At 38.5% G+C, this 24055-nt stretch overlaps 2 protein-coding genes across 6 annotated transcripts in view; both read left to right on the top strand.

Annotated features, from left to right (window-relative positions):
• il1rapl2 (interleukin 1 receptor accessory protein-like 2) overlaps window positions 1-11254 on the top strand; it is a 274458-nt gene extending 263204 nt beyond the window's left edge. The window contains exons 9-11 of the mRNA XM_049484135.1: window positions 1163-1303; window positions 2695-2865; window positions 7442-11254. Coding sequence (XP_049340092.1) covers window positions 1163-1303; window positions 2695-2865; window positions 7442-8133 — 1004 coding nt within the window. The 3' untranslated portion in view covers window positions 8134-11254. The remainder of the gene's footprint in view (window positions 1-1162; window positions 1304-2694; window positions 2866-7441) is intronic.
• Window positions 11255-13929: 2675 nt separating this feature from the next.
• Window positions 13930-24055, top strand: part of si:zfos-2326c3.2 (mitogen-activated protein kinase kinase kinase kinase 4) — a 65296-nt gene continuing 55170 nt past the window's right edge. For all 5 annotated transcript variants that reach the window (XM_049484123.1, XM_049484124.1, XM_049484125.1 and 2 more), the window contains exons 1-2: window positions 13930-14160; window positions 20748-20813. In XM_049484123.1, the coding sequence (XP_049340080.1) occupies window positions 14101-14160; window positions 20748-20813 (126 nt within the window). In that variant the 5' untranslated portion in view covers window positions 13930-14100. The remainder of the gene's footprint in view (window positions 14161-20747; window positions 20814-24055) is intronic.

Below are 24055 nucleotides of genomic sequence, written 5' to 3'. Positions count from 1 at the left end.
CAGAGCAGAGATTTTATACTGAATTACTGTAATCTGTACCGAACATCCACATTTACTGAACATATTTAATACTGGATGCCTCTCTATATATTAAATACTAAATATATTAAATATATTTGATAATAAAATATAAATAATAAAATATATTTGACACCATCAGATATCAAATACTAAATTTAGTCTAGAACATCTCTTAAAATATAGTAAAAATAACTTTTGTTTTATTGTTCTTTAAATGTTTTGGGTGAAAATAAGAAAATAGAAATTCCCTTCTTATTTTTCTTATGTTTGGTCATTTAACCATGTATTCCTCAGGGTTTTATATACATAAACAATGAAGAGATCACTTCAGTTTCTGAATCAGTTTCTCTGATTATTGCCGTCAATATTTGGTGGAATAACCCTGGTTGGTTTTTAATCACAGTTTTATTTCATGCATCTCTGCATCATGTTCTCCTCCACCAGTCTTACACACTGCTTTTGGATAACTTTATGCTGCTTTACTCCTGGTGTAAAAATTCAAGCAGTTCAGTTTGGTGGTTTGATGGTTTGTGATCATCCATCTTCCTCTTGATTATATTCCAGAGGTTTTTAATTTGGTAAAATCAAAGAAACTCATCATTTTTAAGCGTCTCTTATTTTGTTCCAGAGCTGTATATATATATATATATGGTTGAGTTTGAGTATCTTTTTGGAACCTAATTAATCTGTAGAGGGATGTTTTATTAACAACCTTATAAAAACAGATTTACACCAAAGTCTGGATTAGATTACTGATCAAGATTAAAGGATAAAAAAGACATAAAGCATACAATATGATGGTTAATAGTAGGGAAGTGTGATGTATCATGTTTTATAGAGATCAGTTCTGTGTTTAATGAACAGATAATAAGTGCTGGATGGTTGGAGGCGTGTGCTGTACAGGACGATAGCGCTGTGATGTATGATGTATGATATACAGTATGATAAATGATAAATGATGTTATAACGATGGGGTGAAGTGGAGATGAATGGAGCTGATATAAAGTGACAGTAGGATGAATATGAGGGATGATGATGATTTACTGCAGGAATGATTTTCTCTGTATTAGTTTACTCCCGGTCTGAGTGTGTACTGCAGGAGACTGGTGTATTTATCTCGTATCTCCTGGTTCCTTTACAGATATGTACAGGCTGGAGCTGGCGGGGGGGCTGGGGGCGATCCTGCTGCTGCTGGGGGTTTTTACTGCTATATATAAATGCTATAACGTGGAGATCATGCTCTGCTACCGCCGACACTTCGGCAGCGACGAGACAGAAGACGGTGAGTATAAACTCTTATTATTAATCATAAAATACAGTATTTTAATTCTGGAATCAGCGGGACGTCTGTGTAAAATATTTCACACTTCTACTCTTTAGTGATAAAACTCCTGCAGTTGTATAAACAGGATCAGGATCAGTGAGTTTTTAGGTTTTCTCGGTCACATGACATCATCACGGCGTTCAGTAGCTCCTCCATTTCCACTCACTGTTGTGTTTTTAACGTGGATCTCTGTAGAAATGCGCGCCCAAAGTGTAATTACATGATAATACATCGGACGACCCCGGCACTGCCACAACCAGACCTTCCCTCAGAATTCAGCATCAGCATGAGAAGAACTTCATTAAAGAGTCAACAATAACTCTGAAGGAGCTGTAGAGATCAGCGTCTGAAAATGAGCGTGAAAATTAACCCAGCAACAAACTCAATAGTCCCTTACAAATCTAAATACCGTACTTTTTGCACTGTAAAGCACACCAAAAATAATTTCATTTTCCCAAAAATCATCTGTGCTCCTTATGTATGAATTATACCGGTATTAAGGAGCAGTAAAGCCACTCCACTGAAGTACAGAGTATAAGGGAGCTAACCGTGGCTGGTTATGCCTCTAATCACAGCTGGACAAAATCAACCTTGGACAAAATATTGTAAATCTAAGCTAACTGTAAATAAACGGAAGAGCTTTACTCATCCAAATAAACAGTTTTCAGGAGAGAAATCTGTGTAGATTAACATCCAGCACTAGATTAACTTTAAAATAAAATGATTTTTGAGAATTACAGTTTTGTTTACTTACATGCTCATTTCAATGTAGGCATCCTTAATAGTGCCGCTTAATGCAGCTTATAATCGGTGTGCCTTATGTATAAAAATAGACCAGAAAATAGATCATTATTGATAGTGCACCTTATAATCCAAAAATACACTATTATTACACTATTCTGCAGTAAGATTGAAGTTCACGTTACATAATTCAGTAAGGTTATTGGCTGGTTGCAAATTAGGAATCTTAGAAAGTGTGTGTAAACATGTTGATCACATGATCCGTACAGAGGAGTAATTTCACCTTTCAGCAGGAACATGATCCCAAACACAAGATCACCAAACAACAGGAGAGATTAAACAGCAAAACCCAGCTAACAGAAAATGCTATAATGATGTTTAGCAATGTTTTAAAAAGGTTCCAGGAAGTTTATCCTGTAATAATACAGAAATAATGCTCCAGGAACAGTTGATCTTGCTCTCTCTGGGTGGGTACAGTACAGTAGATGGCGCTCTCTCTTTCTCCTCATCACTCCTAGGGTGATGTGGATCAGCACAAGGCTGCATCTGTGAGCTGGTGTATAAGAACCGAGTCAGATCTCTGTACTAAATGAAGATGTTCCTCACAGATAATAAGGAGTATGATGCGTACCTGTCCTACACTAAAGTGGATCTGGACTCGTTGGGGCGGGAGGTGAGCGAGGAGGAGCAGCTGGCGCTGGAGATCCTGCCGGACGTCCTGGAGAAACATTACGGCTACAAGCTGTTCATCCCCGACCGAGACCTCATCCCCAGCAGCAGTGAGTTATATACACATATATATATACATCAAATTACTGATATATAACTACTGATATCTCTACAGAACCTCATCCCCAGCAGCAGTGAGCTATATATACATATACAGGGGTTGTATAATGAAGCTGAAACAGCTGGTTTTAGAGCACAATAATTGATTGTGGTGACGGACAGTTCTGGTGGAAACAGGAGAGTTGAGGTGCACATTGAATTCTGCGTGATTTGATCAGCCGTGGTTTTATGTTTTTTGGATACAATCCGGGTTAGCACCCGAACATCCCTTTCAGACAGCTTCCTCTTACAGCGTCCACAGTTAATCCTGTTGGATGTGGTTGGTGCTTCTTGGTGGTGTGCTGACGTTACCCTGGATACCGTGGCTCTTGATGCATCACAAAGACTTGCTGTCTTGGTCACAGATGCTCCAGCAAGACGTGCACCAACAATTTGTCCTCTTTTGAACTCTGGTATGTCTCCCATAATGTTGTGTGCATTGTAATATTTAGAGCAGAACTGTGCTCTTACCCTGCTAACTGAACCTTCACACTCTGCTCTTACTGGTGCAATGTGCAATTAATGAAGATTGAACACCAGACTGCTCCAATTTAGCCATGAAACCTAAAATCCCACTAAAATGATGACAGGTGTTTCAGTTTCATTGTCCAACCCCTGTATGTACAGCTGTAATTACTTTAATAAATAATAATATCTCTACTGAACCTCGCCCACACTGTACTCACTAACCATTAACCAGATTCACCAGGTCCTGTTTTAGTTAGTTATCTTAGTTTTCTCTAATGGGTGGAGTCAGGAAAGAAGGATAAAGGGAGGGAGGGATAAACAGCACCCTATTTTAGTGATGTATAGGTAAGGTTTAGTGATGTAAGGTGTGTCAATGTGGCTTTGCTATCGTAACAATGGGAAAAGTACATCTTGCACCAACGTACTAATTCTCTTAATTCATCACGGGTGTGGTTAATTTTGGGCATAATGTGAAATAAACCAATCAGAGTGTCTCTTGCTCATCATTCCCTTTAAGAGTCAGGTGAGCTCGGTGCAGCTACCTGGACGTGTCCAATCCTTTTTTTCATTTTGAACAACAGACCTGTAACTTCAGTAAATGCTTGTTACAGAAAAACAGATGACAACCTCAGAGCAACACCTTATCAACCAAAAGCTGTACTACTGCTAGCAAACACCTAGCAAAACATTAGCAACAGCCAAGCAACACCTTAGAATCTGCTTAGCAACCACCTAGCAAACTAACAGCAACTAATAGATACAGTCTGGAGTAGGGGTGGGCGATATGGCTCTAAAATAATATCACGATATTTCAGGGTATTTTTGCAATAACGATATAATTGCTGATAAACGAAAACTAAAATAATTAATTTCAGGAATATAGTATAATAGTATAACAGAATAATCATAATGTGGCTAAATAAATAATATAGCATAAAATAATATAATGCAGCAAATAATATTGCAGAATATTTAGTGCATGCATATAAACTGCAAACTAAAACAATTATACAATAAATCCACCTAAAGCTTCACAGTAAATAATAGACTACTTTTAAGACAGAACAGCCCTATTATCACAATATGGATTTTTAATATCATGATATTTCTGTGTCACGATATATTGTATACGATATAATATTGCCCACCCCTAGTCTGGAGACACTTTATTAACCACCTAGCAACAAACCTCACACCATCACATTTCACAGATTTATCCATTTTGTGTGCGTTTACTTGCAAAATATTCCTGATAAAATAGTAACTCTATTAACTCTAGTAATAGTAATACTATACGATACTATATTATACGAAACTATATTAAACGATACTATACTTTACTACACTGTGTCTTACTATACTATACTATATTATAATATATTGTGTAATACTATACAATACTGTACTTCACTATACGATACTATACCATACAATAATATACATTACTATACTAAACAATGACTTATGTCATCAACTTTACATCTGCTCTACCAGTATACAGTATACTATTGTTTAAATAGCAACTGTGTTTCGTGTCGAGATGTGCAAGGTGTACTTTTCCCGTCATTATGATAGCAAAGACAACCTGACACACCATAAATCAAGCTGCACGGTTAACAGCTCACCTATAGATCAATGAAATAGGGCCTATAGTACCCCCCCCCCCAAACAGTTTCCCTGTCACTTTCACCCGCGTTGGTTATTTGTTCAATTCAATTCAATTCAATTCAATTCAGTTCAATTCAATTCAGTTCAATTTAAATTGGCTTTATTTTCATGACTGTTTTTAAAAACAATGTTGCCAAAGCACACAAATGTCAAAAACTGAATATATAGTCATATATCAATGAAAAAATTAACAGAACCATCAATAAAAATAAACAATGACAATAATAACAACAATAATAACAACAATAATAATAACATTCACTTCTATTCCTGTTTAACAGCATTACAGTACTACACTACACTATCACTATACTGTACAGAATGATGTGCTTTTCTGAAACTTCTCCGTCTGGTTGTTTAGTTTTGTTGAGTTATTTCTGGGTGTGTTGAGATAGTGCTGTATCTGAGATATTGGAGGAGAGACGTCCCGGCGAATCAATGACAGATTAACTTACGCTCTGCAGACGCTGACGGGAGAATCTCCTACAATCTGTCTGAACATTTATTCACCCGTCAGGAGAAATCAAATCAATAATCTGATCTAATCTTCAACCACCGCCCCACATTCCTCAAACACAGCCAAACACACAGCTAAACACAGCTAAACACAGCCAAACACAGCTAAACACACAGTGAAACACACAGTGAAACACACAGTCAAACACACAGCTAAACACACAGCTAAACACACAGCTAAACACACAGCTAAACACAGCCAAACACACAGCTAAACACACAGCTAAACACAGCCAAACACACAGCCAAACACAGCCAAACACACAGTCAAACACACAGTCAAACACACAGTCAAACACACAGCTAAACCCAGCCAAACACACAGCCAAACACACAGATAAACACAGCCAAACACACAGCTAAACACACAGCTAAACACACAGCTAAACACACAGCTAAACACACAGCCAAACACAAAGCTAAACACACAGCCAAACACACAGCCAAACACAGCCAAACACACAGCCAAACACACAGCCAAACACACAGCTAAACACACAGCCAAACACACAGCTAAACACACAGCTAAACACAGCCAAACACACAGCCAAACACAGCTAAACACACAGTCAAACACAGCCAAACACACAGCTAAACACAGTCAAACACACAGCCAAACACACAGCCAAACACAGCCAAACACACAGCCAAACACACAGCTAAACACACAGCTAAACACAGCCAAACACAGCCAAACACACAGCTAAACACACAGCCAAACACACAGCCAAACACAGCCAAACACAGCTAAACACACAGCCAGACACACAACTAAACACACAGCTAAACACACAGTCATACACACAGCCAAACACAAAGCTAAACACACAGCCAAACACACAGCCAAACACACAGCCAAACACACAGCCAAACACAGCCAAACACAGCTAAACACACAGCCAAACACACAGCCAAACACAAAGCTAAACACAGCCAAACACACAGCCAAACACAGCCAAACACAGCTAAACACACAGTCAAACACACAGCCAAACACACAGCTACACACAGTCAAACACACAGCCAAACACAGACAAACACACAGCCAAACACAGCCAAACACACAGCTAAAGCCGAGTGGTTCTGCGGACTAAAGCACTGCCACTATGATCGGGAGATCGCTGATTTGAATCCTGTTCCTGCAGCTCGTCATCAGCTGCCGGAGCCCCGAGAGAGTACAGTACAGTAGTCCTTGCTCTCTCTCTGGGTGGGTACAGTACAGTAGGTGGCGCTCTCTCTTTCCCCTCATCACTCCTAGGGTGATGTGGATCAGCACAAGGCTGCGTCTGTGAGCTGATGTATCAGAACCTAGTCGCTGCGCTTTCCTCCGAGCGTTAGCGCTGTGATGCTACTTGGCAATGCTACAGTATCAGCAGCAGCTCAAAAAGAGGCGGAGTCTGACTTCACATGTATCGGAGGAGGCGTGTGCTGGTCTTCTTCACCCTCCTGGTGTTGGAGCATCACTAGTGACAGGGGGAGTCCTAATGAGTGAGTTAGGTAATTGGCTGTGCAAAATTGGGAATAAAATGAGAAAAATTGGAAAAAACTTAGGAAAAAAAAGGGAGTTCAGTTGGGTTTATCTGCACTTGAGTTTCATAATAAAAAGACATTTTACTAAAATTTCATTATTCCTTTCTTTGTCTCTCTCTCTCTCTCTCTCTCTCTGTCTCTCTCTCTCTGTCTCTCTCTCTCTCTCTCTCTCTGTCTCTCTCTCTCTGTCTCTCTCTCTCTCTCTGTCTCTCTCTCTCTCTCTCTCTCTGTCTCTCTCTCTCTGTCTCTCTCTCTCTCTCTGTCTCTCTCTCTCTCTCTCTCTCTCTCTGTCTCTCTCTCTCTGTCTCTCTCTCTCTCTGTCTCTCTCTCTCTCTATCTCTGTAGTTTATATAGAGGACTTGGCGAGGAGTGTGGAGCAGAGCCGGCGGTTGATTCTGGTGTTGACGCCGGAGTTCGTGGCGCGGCGCGGGTGGAGTATCTTCCAGTTGGAGACGCGTCTCCACGGCATGCTGGTGACGGGCGAGATCAAGGTGATCATGATCGAGTGCGCCGACTTGCGGAACGTCATCAACTACCAGGAGGTGGAGGCGCTGAAACACACCATCAAGGCTCTGTCGGTGGTGAAGTGGCGTGGGCCGAAGAGTAACCGGCTGCGCTCGCGGTTCTGGAAGCAGGTGATCTACGAGATGCCGGCTAAGAAGAAGGAGACTCTGTCCCGCCGACAGGTCCTGGACTCGGGGGAGCAGGGACTGTTCGGGGACCTGCAGGCCGTCTCCACCCTCGCCGTCTCCGCCTCCTCCCCCGCCGTGGCGCCCGGCCACGCCGACATCCCAGACTATAACCAGGCCGCCCACCAGCAGATGCGGCACTTCTGCCGGAGTTACGAGTTCGAGCTGCCGGCGCCGGCGGTGCAGATCACCACCCTCAGCAACCGCCACCTGTACTGCAACATCCCCATGACCCTGCTGAACGGCCAGCTGAACCACGGCAACACCGGCAAGAGCAAACCGGAGATCCACCTCAACAGCACCTTCGTCCCGCTGTCCGGCCGAGAACTCACCAGCGACATCTGGTAGATCCAGAACCAGCAATACCGTCCTCCGGACCTCCTCACGCTCCTCACGTTCCTCATTTATACGATTCTGTTTCATTTAATCTGCATGAAGATCTGTTTGATTTTAACACTGAAGACATGATGTTTTATTTCTCTCTTTTTCCAAATCTTTCAATTATCAGCCAATAATTTAATTTTCATTTTTCAGCCAAAAACTAAAGCTAATAAGAAGAAGCCGCTCGGATCATTTTCCTACTTGAATCTTGAATTTCTCCGTTTTGGAGATTAAAGTAATAAAGGACCTTGTTTTTCATGTTCAAGGTGTGGAAATATAATGTACAGTTTCATATCTAAAAAAAACAAAAACACTTCAATACGACTCTGAATATCTGAATATATGATTATTGATTATTGATTATTGGTGTATGAGTTTTTTCTTTATTTTCTTTTTTAAAATAGTTTATTATTTTGAGAATATCTCAGCACAGTTATGTAAACGGAGGTGGAACACATTGGATGTTAGCTTTAAAAAAAGATCATAAACAGTATATTAAACCAATAAACCGTGTTTAAATTTACAGAAGAATAATTATCGTGTTTGTTTGAAGCCTAAATATTGATTATATCTGATTATTAATCTACCGTTTGCTTGATTTTTCTTTTGCTTGATTGTCGGATCTCTGAAGATTCAGATTCAATTTTAATAAGAATTTTAGTTTAATTCTGTTTAATAAGAGCTGCTTTGTTTCTGTTTGTCTGACAGACGTTTCTGTTCCTCTGTACGAAACACAACAATCCAAAATTATAGCAATTAATTAATGAACTGATTTATTATTAATAACGGTTATGATTGGGTGCACTTTTTGTATGTGATCACAGGACGCTCCGCACTGACGGGTCGCTCCGACAGGACGCTCTGCCAGGACTCTCTGATGAGACAGTCCGTTGGGACGCTCCGTGGGGACGCTCTGTCGGGACGCTCTGTCGGGACGCTCCGACAGGACGATCTGACGGGACTTTTTGACGGGACGCTCTGACGGCACTCTCTGACTGGATGCTCTGTCGGGACGCTCCACCGGGAGGCTTCGACTGGACGCTCCGTTGGGACTCTTTGACGGGATGCTCCATGGGACGCTTCGCCCAGATGCTCCGTCGGGAGGCTCTGTCAGGACTTTTTGACGGGACGCACTGACTGCACTCTCTGACACGACGCTCTGCCAGGATGCTCGGACAGGGCACTCCAATGGGACGCCCTGACAGGACACTCTGACAGGACACTTCGTGGGACGCTCCGTTGGAACGCCCTGACGGGACGTTCCAAATGGACGCCCTGGCGGGACACATTGACAGGACACTCTTAACAGAACACTCTGACAGGACAGTCTGACAGGACACTCTGACAGGACACTCTGACAGGACACTTTTACGGGACTCTCTGACAGGAAACTTTTACGGGACTCTCTGACAGGACACTTTTACGGGACTCTCTGACCGGACTCTATGATTTTTAGGAAGGTTAAAGAACACCAAATTTTATTGGTGATTTCATGTCTTTTCATCTTTTCACAGCATTTTATACTCGACCGTCCATCATCATCATATTCTACTACAATATAAAAGTCCTTTAATAAACGTACCATGTAGAACTGTTTTATTATGTGGATAAAAAAAACCAAATCAGAGAAATACCTGATCATATGAACAGTGTTAATAAAAAATCACAGAGTTTCTTTTATTTATTTGATTTTATTTGATTGTAGTCAGAATAAACCCGACGCTTAAAACCACGACTTTTACAGAATCATCAGTAAAACAGTGTTAATCCACTCTCTGCTCACAGTGAGCACAGATCTGATCTGTAGAGATTAACCTGAATTCAGAAATATAAAATCTAATCATGACTTCGTACTGTTACACACCTTACAATGAGTTCACAGAAAGAAGGGGACAAAATAACTGAAACACCTCATCACTTGGTATCAGTTTCAGAATCATAACATGTTAAAGTGATGTGAGAGGAAATGGAAATGTTATAAAGTGTAAAGTTTTGAGTCTGAAATGCAGGAATTAATTTTTATTAATAAACTAAATTCTTCTTTCCGTCTACAATCAAATACTCAATAATTTCCCTACAGATTTAAATCATTTTTGCTTTTTTATCATACAGTAAGTATATTTTTCAGATTATCAAACACATTTTAATATCAGGCTGTAATTATTACTAAAATATACTAAATATAACCTGGGTACATATAAAAAAAACAGATTTAAAATGATAATTTAATTTATTAATGGAAAAAATATATTTAAACTAACCTGAGCCTGTGTAAAAATATTTCACTATTATCCACAACCAGGCCTGATTACTGATCCCAGACCTGTAGAATCAAGAAATCACTTAAATAAAACCCGTCTGACAACATGAAGCAGATAAATCAATCAATCAATTAATCAATTAACCCCGATTTTGACTCTGAAGTTCATTGAGGGCCGGGCATTTACAAATATTACAAAGAAATAACTACCTTTAATCATTTTAAAGATAAAAATAGATTAAAATAATAATAAAATAATAATACAACTTAATTGATTAGAAATTAAGATCAAAAGAAGATAAGATTAATACAACAAAAAACAGTTAAAAATAGATCCTCTGAAAAATGTAAGTATAACAAAAAAGCAAAAGTAAAAGAAATCCTTTTTTACAGAACTGTAATATAGAATAAAATAAATATAGTTTTTTTATTAACATTAATCCTACAGTGTCAGGTGTTTCTGATTTGGGTTTATTGATCCAGAATGATTTGTATAATCTGTGATTTTACTGCATGCAGGTTCTTTAAAAGTGATCAGAGACTCCAATAACCAGGATCAATAAATAACCCAACAGCGCCATCTAGAGGCAGGCGGTCCGCACTGAGCATGGTGTTTCTTATTTCTCATCGATTGATTGATATTATTAGAATGAATCATTTGCAGAAATATTTCCATGAAGCCATTTGAGTAAAAACATGTTTAGTTTAGTTTTGTTTTGTTTTTGATTGATTGTTTTTTATTTTTATTTTATTATAAAGCGATGTGCTTTTCATTATTCTGTGCAATAAAAGGACAGTGACAATAAAAAGGATTCATGGAAAAAAGAACAGTGTTTGATCACAGTGTTTTAATCTGTATCAGCGGTTTTAGATCTAATTTATTAATCAAGGATTAAAATCCCACAATCCCATTAAAACACACTGTTTTTATTATTATTGCTTTTTTTCTAATGTGATTTTGACTCTAATAAAGAACAGATACGGTGTTACTTTATATTATTATATATTATTATATAAACATGATTTAATTTCAGTTACAGCATTTTAAACAGCACTTATAACTCATCATTATTAGGAATATTCAGACTTTAAAATTGGAATATATATATAGTTATGCAGTACCAGTCAAACTTATTTAGTGTTTTTATTCCTTTAATTGATTTTTCCTACATAGTAAATTAATACTGAAGTGATCTATCAGACTATAGAGGAACAGATGGCATGGTCCTGGTGAGTGCCAGTTTCATCATTATAAAGTTTTTGATAAAAAATGCAGAGATGTAAAAAGCTAAGCAAGAGGTGCTACTTTCACTAATGTATTTTATAATATTATCATATTTTATTTTTAATATAGAAGCTGCCTAGCAACCAGATAGCAACACCTTAGCAACCACCTGGAAAACGTTAGCAACTTCCTAGCAACCACTTAGCAACCATTTGGAATACGTTAGCAATTGCCTAGCAACAGCTTAGCAACCACTTTAGAAATTATAGCAACTGCCTAGCAACCAGTTAGCAACACCTCAGCAACCACCTGGAAAACGTTAGCAACTGCCTAGCAACCACCTAGCAACCACTTTAGAAATTAAAGCAACTGCCTAGCAACAGCTTAGCAACCACTTTAGAAATGATAGCAACTGCCTAGCAACAGCTTAACAACCACTTTAGAAATGATAGCAACTGCCTAGCAACCACTTAGCAACCACTTTAGAAATTATAGCAACTGCCTAGCAACCACTTAGCAACCACTTTAGAAATTATAGCAACTGCCTAGCAACAACTTAGCAACACTTAAGCAACCACCTAGAAAATGTTAGCAACTGCCTAATAACCACTTAGCAACATCTTAGCAACCACTTGGAAAACGTTAGCAACTGCCTAGCAATGCCTTAGCAACCAACTAGAAAACGTAAGCAACTGCCTAACAACCACTTAGCAACACATGAGCAACCACGTAGCAACACCTTACTATATCAGACAATTATTAGCATTCCACCATGTTCGCCAAAACTTTTTGGACTTTCACATTTAGCCGAAAGTCAACAGCATAGCAACCACTCAACCACATAACCACTCAAAATGTTTCAAATCAAGGTCGACATATTGTCTCATTGATGTTAATGAGCTTTTTAAACTAAGAAAGAGAAAATATGTAATACTGAGGTCAGTAAATATTAATGAGATTATCTCTATATTAGTGTAATATAAATAAATGAAGTATTTATTGTGACAGAACTAACTTCAGTAATAATTTCAGTTTTGACATCATCGCTATATAGACCCAGCCTTAATACACCCACCACCATGTTTCACAGATAGTGTTAAACTCATAAGATCCCGTAAGGTGACCCTATGACCCACTTTTCATCATATAGAATCAGTCGATCAGGAGTTACAGATTCAGTACTGAACTTCTCACCTCCAGGGGGCGCAACACACCACAGCTAGAACAGTGTAATTTATCAGCTCTTTTATTCATTTATTTACGTATTTATATATTTATCTTGACAAATAATTAGTTCAAAATGTGATTAAGCATTTTACTCACTTTTATAATACTATGAATGATTAATAATGATATACATCAAAGCGTTATTAAAATGTTTCTCACATAAGGTTCCCAGCGAGATGTAAACTGTAACATTTCAGAAATGTTAAAAGTAAAATTTCCAAAACTAAAAATTAAAACACTCACACAAGTGATGCTGCAGCAACATTACCATATGATGCTCACCCATCCACCCAACTAACCACCCATCCACCCACCCAACCATCCACCCAACCAACCATCCACCCAACTAACCACCCATTCACCCATCCACCCACCCAACCATCCACCCAACAAACCACCCATCCACCCACCCAACCATCCACCCATCTAACCACCCACCAAACAACCAACCATCCACCCAACCAACCATCCACCCAACTAACCTCCCATCCACCCAACTAACCACCCATTCACCCATCCACCCACCCAACCATCCACCCAACAAACCACCCACCAAACAACCAACCATCCACCCAACTAACCACCCATTCACCCATCCACCCACCCAACCATCCACCCAACTAACCACCCATCCAAACAACCAACCATCCACCCAACCAACCATCCACCCAACTAACCTCCCATCCACCCAACTAACCACCCATTCACCCATCCACCCACCCACCCAACCATCCACCCAACTAGCCACCCATTCACCCAACCAAACAACCAACCACTGAACCAACCCAACCACAAAGTAAACAACCACTCAACCAACCAACCACCCATCCAACCATCTAACTGGTGTTAATCTGGTGTTGTAACTGGTACTAATATGAGTTGCTAATGGTGTTAATCTGGTGTTGATCTGAGTTGTATCTGGTGAAACTGGTGTTACTGGTAATCTAAAATGTAGATGTAGGGGGGGGGGAGGGGGGTTTGGGGTGAAGAGCTGTAGGGCGCGCGGGAGGGGGCGGGGCCTGGTTGTGTTTCCTGTTGGTTCCGGGTTGGGTGGAGCTGCAGTGAGAGGAGTATGGAGATAAACTCAGACTCGCGCTGCAGCAACTCGGATTAACTCTACACAACTCTACACAACTTTACACAACTTTACACAACTTCTGCTGGGCTGGAGCTGTGTGTGTTATACTGGGTTATACTGGGCGGCTGATGGGAGAGAGGGGAGATGATGTCGCGGGACTGCAGCGCGCGGAGCCTGGAGCTCACCGACCTCTCATCACTCCGGGTAACACACACACACACACACACACACACATACACTATACACACACACACACACACACATACACTACACACACACACACACACACACACACTTACACTATACACACACACACACACACATACACTATACACACACACACACACACATACACTACACACACACACATACACTATACACACACACACACACACACACACACACACTTACACTATACACACACACACACACTTACACTATACACACACACACACATACACTATACACACACACTATACACTATACACACACACACACTTTACACTACACACACACACACACTTTACACTACACACACACACACACACACTTACACTACACACACACACACACACACACACTTACACTATACAAACACACACTATACACTACACACACTGTGTTGTAACAGTGTAGCTAGTGTAACAATAACTAGTGTATCAGTGGGTGTTTATAGAGTTAATATGTAACAGCAGGAGCTGCAGACACTGAACCGTTATATCTGAGTAACATGCCTCAACATGACCCTACTCACACTAACACTACACCAACTCTACTACACTAACACTACACCAACTCTACTACACTAACACCACACCAACTCTACTACACTAACACTACACCAACTCTACTACACTAACACTACACCAACTCTACTACACTAACACTACACCAACTCTACTACACTAACACTACACCAACTCTACTACACTAACACTACACCAACTCTACTACACTAACACTACACCAACTCTACTACACTAACACTACACCAACTCTACTACACTAACACTACACCAACTCTACTACACTAACACCACACCAACTCTACTACACTAACACCACACCAACTCTACTACACTAACACTACACCAACTCTACTACACTAACACTACACCAACTCTACTACACTAACACCACACCAACTCTACTACACTAACACCACACCAACTCTACTACACTAACACCACACCAACTCTACTACACTAACACCACACCAACTCTACTACACTAACACCACACTAACTCTACTACACTAACACTACACCAACTCTACTACACTAACACTACACCAACTCTACTACACTAACACTACACCAACTCTACTACACTAACACTACACCAACTCTACTACACTAACACCACACCAACTCTACTACACTAACACCACACCAACTCTACTACACTAACACTACACCAACTCTACTACACTAACACTACACCAACTCTACTACACTAACACCACACCAACTCTACTACACTAACACTACACCAACTCTACTACACTAACACTACACCAACTCTACTACACTAACACTACACCAACTCTACTACACTAACACTACACCAACTCTACTACACTAACACTACACCAACTCTACTACACTAACACTACACCAACTCTACTACACTAACACTACACCAACTCTACTACACTAACACTACACCAACTCTACTACACTAACACTACACCAACTCTACTACACTAACACCACACCAACTCTACTACACTAACACCACACCAACTCTACTACACTAACACTACACCAACTCTACTACACTAACACCACACCAACTCTACTACACTAACACTACACCGACTCTATTACACTAACACTACACCAACTCTACTACACTAACACTACACCAACTATACTACACTAACACCACACCAACTCTACTACACTAACACTACACCAACTCTACTACACTAACACCACACCAACTCTACTACACTAACACTACACCAACTCTACTACACTAACACTACACCAACTCTACTACACTAACACCACACCAACTCTACTACACTAACACCACACCAACTCTACTACACTAACACTACACTAACACCACACCAACTCTACTACACTAACACCACACCAACTCTACTACACTAACACTACACCAACTCTACCAACTCTACTACACTAACACTACACCAACTCTACTACACTAACACTACACCAACTCTACTACACTAACACTACACCAACTCTACTACACTAACACTACACCAACTCACTACAGCACACTTACATCACTAACTCACACTAACTCACACTAACTTACTACAGCACACTAACATCACAAACTACACTAACTCACTACAGCACACTAACTCACACTAACTCACTACAACACACTAACTCACACTAACTTACTACAGCACACTAACATCACAAACTACACTAACTCACTACAGCACACTAACTCACTAACTTACTACAGCACTGACACAAATCAATCTCACTAACTCACCACTGCACACTGACTACACTCACTCAGTACAGCACACTTACATCACTAACTTACTACAGCACACCAACATCACCAACTAACTACAGCACACTAACATCACAAACAACACTAACTCACTACAGCACACTAACATCACAAACTACACTAACTCACTACAGCACACTAACTCACACTAACTTACTACAGCACACTAACATCACAAACTACACTAACTCACTACAGCACACTAACTCACACTAACTTACTACAGCACACTAACATCACAAACTACACTAACTCACTACAGCACACTAACTCACACTAACTTACTACAGCACACTAACATCACAAACTACACTAACTCACTACAGCACACTAACTCACACTAACTTACTACAGCACTGACACAAATCAATCTCACTAACTCACCACTGCACACTGACTACACTCACTCAGTACAGCACACTTACATCACTAACTTACTACAGCACACCAACAACACCAACTAACTACAGCACACTAACATCACAAACAACACTAACTCACTAACTTACTACAGCACACTTACTCACTAACTTACTACAGCACACTTACTCACTAACTTACTACAACACACTAACTCACACTAACTTACTACAGCACTGACACAAATCAATCTCACTAACTCACCACTGCACACTGACTACACTCACTCAGTACAGCACACTTACATCACTAACTTACTACAACACACCAACAGCACCAACTAACTACAGCACACTAACTCACTATAGCACAACAGCACTAAGTACACTACCTCAGTACTTAGAGTTTTGACTAGTAATGATCTAAATATATATTTTTTACTAGTCAGAATAAAAATTGATGTAAGAATTGACTCGTCAGAATGTATTTATATATCTGTAGATCAGATTTTATTACTGGTAAATCTTTTATCTGAGTTTCTTTTAGTATAAACTGAATTACAGAAATCTGATCTTAGTTTTTCACTGGTGAAAAGTGAGTTAGCACTGCTGGGCTAAAGCGGTTCACTATGAAACTGGGCGGGGTGATCAGCTCTCAGTAACCACAGAGCTTTAACTCTATTAATAAACAGCTTCAGTGTGAGAAAACATCCTCAATAATCACCACAGAGTTAAAGGAGAACTCCGGTGTGAAATAAAACAAACAAACAAACGTGGGTTGTAGTGAAACATGATAGTGAGTATGAACTTGTTGTTGAGTAGCTCACCTCCATTCTCCCCCTGTATTCTGAAATCCAGCACTTTTAGCTTTTATGCTCCCAACAGGCTACAATGCTAGTGAAAGGGCTATAGAGTGACCTGTGCAAAGAAATCACTATTTTACACCATTAACAACTCTTTATTAACAACAACAACAACAACAACACCATTAACATTACTTTTAATGTTCTCAGTGCTGTGTTTTAAATGTCATGGCATCAGAATTCTACCAGTAAAGTTTGGAGCTACCTTGATTTTGTTAATGGTGTAAAAATAGTGATTTATTTGCATAGGTAACTGTATGTCCCTATCACTAGATTGGGAATGCTGAACAGAACTTATTCAACAAAAGTTCATACTCACTATTATGTTTCACTACTAAACCCAAAGTCTATTTTACACCCCAGTTCTAATTTAATACAGAGACTCTGATACTGGATTAGTAAATCAGTACTTAATTATTATTGTCCTGAAGAGATTATACCAGTAATTACATAATCACATGAGATATTGGTATTGTATTAAAGTGATGGGCCTTAAACTCCAATCCAATCCACCTTTATTTATATAGCACTTTAACACTTTAGAAGAAAGGACAAAGTGCTGTACATAAAAAATAAAAGAATAATAAGAATAGGAATAGGTACATACAACAATCAATACAATCAACACTCTAGGTATCAAAGGCTAAGGAGAAGAGGTAGGTTTTAAGAAGCGATTTAAAACTGGATAGTGTGGAGGCCTGTCTAATGTGCAGGGGCAAACTATTCCATAACCTAGGAGCCACTACAGCGAAGGCACGGTCCCCTCTAAACTTGTATTTAGTTTTTGGGACACTTAGGAGCAGTTGGTCAGCTGACCTGAGCGAGCGTGTGGGCTTGTAGGTGTGTAGCAGCTCTGAAAGGTAGGGTGGTGCTAGACCATTTAGAGATTTAAAAGTAAATAAAAGGATTTTAAAATGAATCCTAAAATAAATGGGTAACCAGTGGAGTGAGACTAAAATGGGGGAAATGTGCTCATATTTACGTGTGCCAGTTAAAAGCTGTGCTGCTGCATTTTGTACAGATTGTAACCGGGCGAGAGAGAAGCCACTAACTCCTGTATACAGTGAGTTACAGTAATCCAACCGGGTGGTAACAAAGGCATGGATTACTGTCTCAAACTGTGTTTTTGGCACAACAGATTTTATTTTGGCCAGCTGTCTCAGGAGAAAAAAGCTTGATTTCACTACTGATTTGATTTGAGTGTCCAGCTTGAGATCTGGGTCCATTTTTACTCCCAGATTTGTGATGATAGGTTTAGTATACTGAGCCAAAGAACCTAGATCTACCGGTTGGGTCCCAGTGGTGCCACTGAAGACCATCACTTCTGTCTTATCTTCGTTTAGCTTAAGAAAGTTACCCGCCAACCATGCTTTTATGTCCTCAAAACATTTTAACAGAGGTTTGATAGAGCAATTATCTTGTTTCTTTAGTGGCACATAGATTTGACAATCGTCTGCATAGCAGTGAAAAGAAATTCCATGCTTCCTGAGTATGGAGCCAAGAGGGAGCAGATACAGGGAGAAAAGCAGTGGGGCTAATATTGAGCCCTGTGGGACCCCACAAAGGAAAGGTGCAGAAGTTGACTTAGAATCGGCAAGGCTAATACAGAACGTTCTATCAGTTAAAAATGACCTGAACCACCCACTGCTCCAAGCGGGAGATCAGAATTTCATGGTCCACTGTATCAAAAGCAGCAGTTAAATCAAGGAGTAAGAGAACAGCACAGTCACCAGAGTCAGTGAATACAAAGATATCGTTAAAAACTCTTAAGAGAGCTGATTCCGTGCTATGCAAAGTTTTAAAACCAGATTGAAAAATATCAAGAATATTGTTCTCCTCCAGAAAAAACATTAGCTGGCTATAAACAACCTTTTCCAGGATTTTTGACAAAAAGGGCAATTTTGAAATGGGCCTGAAATTTGCAAGCACTGTAGGATCCAGACCAGGTTTTTTGATCAGAGGTTGTACTACTGCATGTTTTAGGTTTTGTGGAACTACACCTGTAAGCAGACTACTGTTTACAATTTCAAGAACCGAAAGTCCTATAGTAGGAAAAACCTCTTTAAAAAGTCGTGGAGGGACAGCATCGTTTGGAGAGCCTGAGGGCTTTAACTGATCAATAATCTTCTGTACACAGGACAGAGATACAGACTCAAAAGTATTAAAAATAGCATCACAGGGGACAGAAACTGAGGGGTCGTTTGAGGGAACAGTGATTTGTGCATTATTATTAATAAAAAAGTGTAGAAAATTTTCACAGACAGAAAGAACTAAAGTGATAAACAGCTCTTCCTTACTGATTAGAGCTCAGTGATATGACCTTAAGATGATTTACAGCTCTGTTAATATAAATAAGAGAGCCTATAAAAACTATGTTTTTTTTTATTTTACCAAATTAAAAACCTCTGGAATATAATCAAGAGGAAGATGGATGATCACAAACCATCAAACCACCAAACTGAACTGCTTGAATTTTTACACCAGGAGTAAAGCAGCATAAAGTTATCCAAAAGCAGTGTGTAAGACTGGTGGAGGAGAACATGATGACAAGATGCATAAAAAAACCAACCAGGATTATTCCACCAAATATTGATTATTTCTGAACTCTTAAAACTTTATGAATATGAACTTGTTGTTTTCTTTGCATTATTTGAGGTCTGAAAGTTCTGCATCTTTTTTGTTATTTCAGTCATTTCTCATTTTCTGTAAATAAATGCTCTAAATGAGAATATTTTTAATTGGAATTTGGGAGAAATGTTGTCTGTAGTTTATAGAATAAAACAACAATGTTCATTTTACTCAAACATAAACCTATAAATAGCAAAATCAGAGAAACTGATTCAGAAACTGAAGTGTTCTCTTCATTTTTTACAGTGCTGTATAGAAAATATGTATAAATATAAAATGTTTATATAGTATTAATATTACAGTTTCAACAAACAAATGATACATTTGTAAGCATTCGTAAACTGTATTTTACCAGAACTCTGATTTTGTATAAAGCAATATTAGTATAGAATATAATAAATATATAAGAGTAACTGTATGTAATTTTTGCTTGTAGGATCCAGCTGGGATATTCGAGCTGGTGGAGGTGGTCGGGAATGGAACGTATGGGCAGGTGTATAAGGTTGGTGTATATATTTTTATATTTGCAGTGATGTAAACACTGGTGTAAAGTGTAAGAAAACTCGTGTAATTATAAAATACAGTATCTGAATATGCAAATCACACATTTTTGATAATGGCAGAGAAGATTATTACCATATACTCAGCTCTGCTGCTCCTCCCATAAATACATGTTCCTTAATAAATATTCTCCATTTAAAAGAGAAATTAACAGATTTGTACGATTAAAACTGTAGGATTACAGCTGTATGATTAAAGCTGTATGATTAAATCTGTTTGAGTAAAGCTGTTTGATTAAAGCTGTAGGATTACAGCTTTAGTATTAAAGCTGTATGATTAAAGCTGTTTGATTAAAGCTGTAGGATTACAGCTTTAGGATTAAAGCTGTATGATTAAAGCTGTATGATTAAAGCTGTATGATTAAAGCTGTAGGATTAAAGCTGTTTGATTAAAGCTGTATGATTAAAGCTGTAGGATTACAGCTTTAGGATTAAAGCTGTATGATTAAAGCTGTATGATTAAAGCTGTATGATTAAAGCTGTTTGATTAAAGCTGTTTGATTAAAGCTGTAGGATTAAAGCTGTTTGATTAAAGCTGTATGATTAAAGCTGTAGGATTAAAGCTGTATGATTAAAGCTGTATGATTAAAGCTGTATGATTAAAGCTGTATGATTAAAGCTGTATGATTAAAGCTGTAGGATTAAAGCTGTAGGATTAAAGCTGTATGATTAAAGCCGTATGATTAAAGCTGTAGGATTAAAGCTGTAGGATTAAAGCTGTAGGATTAAAGCTGTAGGATTAAAGCTGTATGATTAAAGCCGTATGATTAAAGCTGTAGGATTAAAGCTGTAGGATTAAAGCTGTAGGATTAAAGCTGTAGGATTAAAGCTGTTTGATTAAAGCCGTATGATTAAAGCTGTTTGATTAAAGCTGTAGGATTAAAGCTGGTTGATTAAAGCTGTATGATTAAAGCTGTATGATTAAAGCTGTAGGATTAAAGCTGTAGGATTAAAGCTGTATGATTAAAGCTGTAGGATTAAAGCTGTTTGATTAAAGCTGTATGATTAAAGCTGTATGATTAAAGCTGTATGATTAAAGCTGTTTGATTAAAGCCGTATGATTAAAGCTGTTTGATTAAAGCTGTAGGATTAAAGCTGGTTGATTAAAGCTGTATGATTAAAGCTGTTTGATTAAAGCTGTAGGATTAAAGCTTTATGATTAAAGCTGTAGGATTAAAGCAGTATGATTAAAGCTGTTTGATTAAAGCTGTATGATTACAGCTGTATGATTAAAGCTGTTTGATTAAAGCTGTATGATTAAAACTGTATGATTACAGCTGTATGATTAAAGCTGTTTGATTAAAACTGTATGATTACAGCTTTAGGATTAAAGCTTTAGGATTAAAGCTGTATGATTAAAGCTGTATGATTAAAGCTTTATGATTAAAGCTGTATGATTAAAACTGTATGATTACAGCTGTATGATTAAAGCTGTTTGATTAAAGCTGTATGATTACAGCTTTAGGATTAAAGCTTTAGGATTAAAGCTGTATGATTAAAGCTGTATGATTAAAGCTGTTTGATTAAAGCTGTAGGATTAAAGCAGTATGATTAAAGCTTTATGATTAAAGCTGTATGATTAAAGCTGTATGATTAAAGCTGTTTGATTAAAGCTGTAGGATTAAAGCTGTAGGATTAAAGCTGTATGATTAAAGCTGTAGGATTAAAGCTGAATGATTAAAGCTGTTTGATTAAAGCTGTATGATTAAAGCTGTTTGATTAAAGCTGTTTGATTAAAGCTGTTTGATTAAAGCTGTAGGAGTAAAGCTGTATGATTAAAGCTGTTTGATTAAAGCTGTAGGATTAAAGCTGTATGATTAAAGCTGTAGGATTAAAGCAGTATGATTAAAGCTTTATGATTAAAGCTGTAGGATTAAAGCAGTATGATTAAAGCTGTTTGATTAAAGCTGTATGATTACAGCTTTAGGATTAAAGCTGTATGATTAAAGCTGTATGATTAAAACTGTATGATTAAAGCTGTTTGATTAAAGCTGTATGATTACAGCTTTAGGATTAAAGCTGTATGATTAAAGCTGTATGATTAAAGCTGAATGATTACAGCTTTAGGATTACAGCTTTAGGATTACAGCTTTAGGATTAAAGCTGTATGATTAAAGCTGTATGATTAAAGCTGTATGTTTAAAGCTGTATGATTAAAGCTGTATGATTAAAGCTGTATGATTAAAGCTGTATGATTAAAGCTGTTTGATTACAGCTTTAGGATTAAAGCTGTATGATTAAAGCCGTATGATTAAAGCTGTATGATGACGGCAGATAAACAGATGGAGGACATTTTAGTTCTGAAAGGACAGAATGACTCAACATGTTTCTACATTTCCTGTGAATTTCGTCTCCACCTTCTCGAAACTCTGCTCAGAACTCGCTGACTTTATATATTAAATATAACTGTGATGAGAAAAATGGACCCACCCAAACACCCCCCCCCCCAACATCCTGCCCCCCCACCCCCTTTATCATCACTGTCTATCAGATCACTCAGTTAATCTCATTTAATAATCTGAATAAATTAATTATACTACACTCCTGTGCTACTATTAAAGGGATTTTTGAAAAATGAACTGAAATAACTTCCTATATTAGTGCTGGGTGATATGTATGAGATATATATGAGATATATATGAGCAACTCTACAACAATTTCAGTATTTTTTTATTCGCAAACAGATTTTTTGCACCATTTAAAGTGATGCACAGGCTGTTGTTTCCTTTATATTTAATATCAACACTTTTTATTTGTTTTTTGTTTTTTTTTTACAAAATGTAATCAGCCCCTTCAATCCTACTGCAGATTTTATATTAAACACGGTGTAAACAAAATATAATCTCTAATATTAGCGTCTATATGTAAAGATCTACAGTCCCATTATCCCAGTTTTAAAATCACGTTAAAACAGTCATTTTAGTTAATGTGGGCGGGGCAATTCATAAATAATATAAAAACATTTTTAACCCAACTCTTGTGCTGTGCTGTGCTGTGCTGTGCTGTGCTGTGTTGTGCTGTGCTGTGCTGTGTTGTGCTGTGCTGAGCTGTGTTGTGCTGTGCTGAGCTGTGTTGTGCTGTGCTGAGCTGTGTTGTGTTGTGTTGTGCTGTGTTGTGTTGTTCTGTGTTGTGCTGTGCTGTGCTGTTCTGTGTTGTGCTGTGCTGTGCGGTGTTGTGCTGTGCT

Source organism: Astyanax mexicanus, chromosome 10, assembly GCF_023375975.1.
Source record: "Astyanax mexicanus isolate ESR-SI-001 chromosome 10, AstMex3_surface, whole genome shotgun sequence".
NCBI classification, from domain to species: domain Eukaryota; kingdom Metazoa; phylum Chordata; class Actinopteri; order Characiformes; family Acestrorhamphidae; genus Astyanax; species Astyanax mexicanus.
The sequence above is the reverse complement of the archived record's forward strand: the minus strand, read 5'-3'. Positions and strand labels throughout refer to the sequence as shown.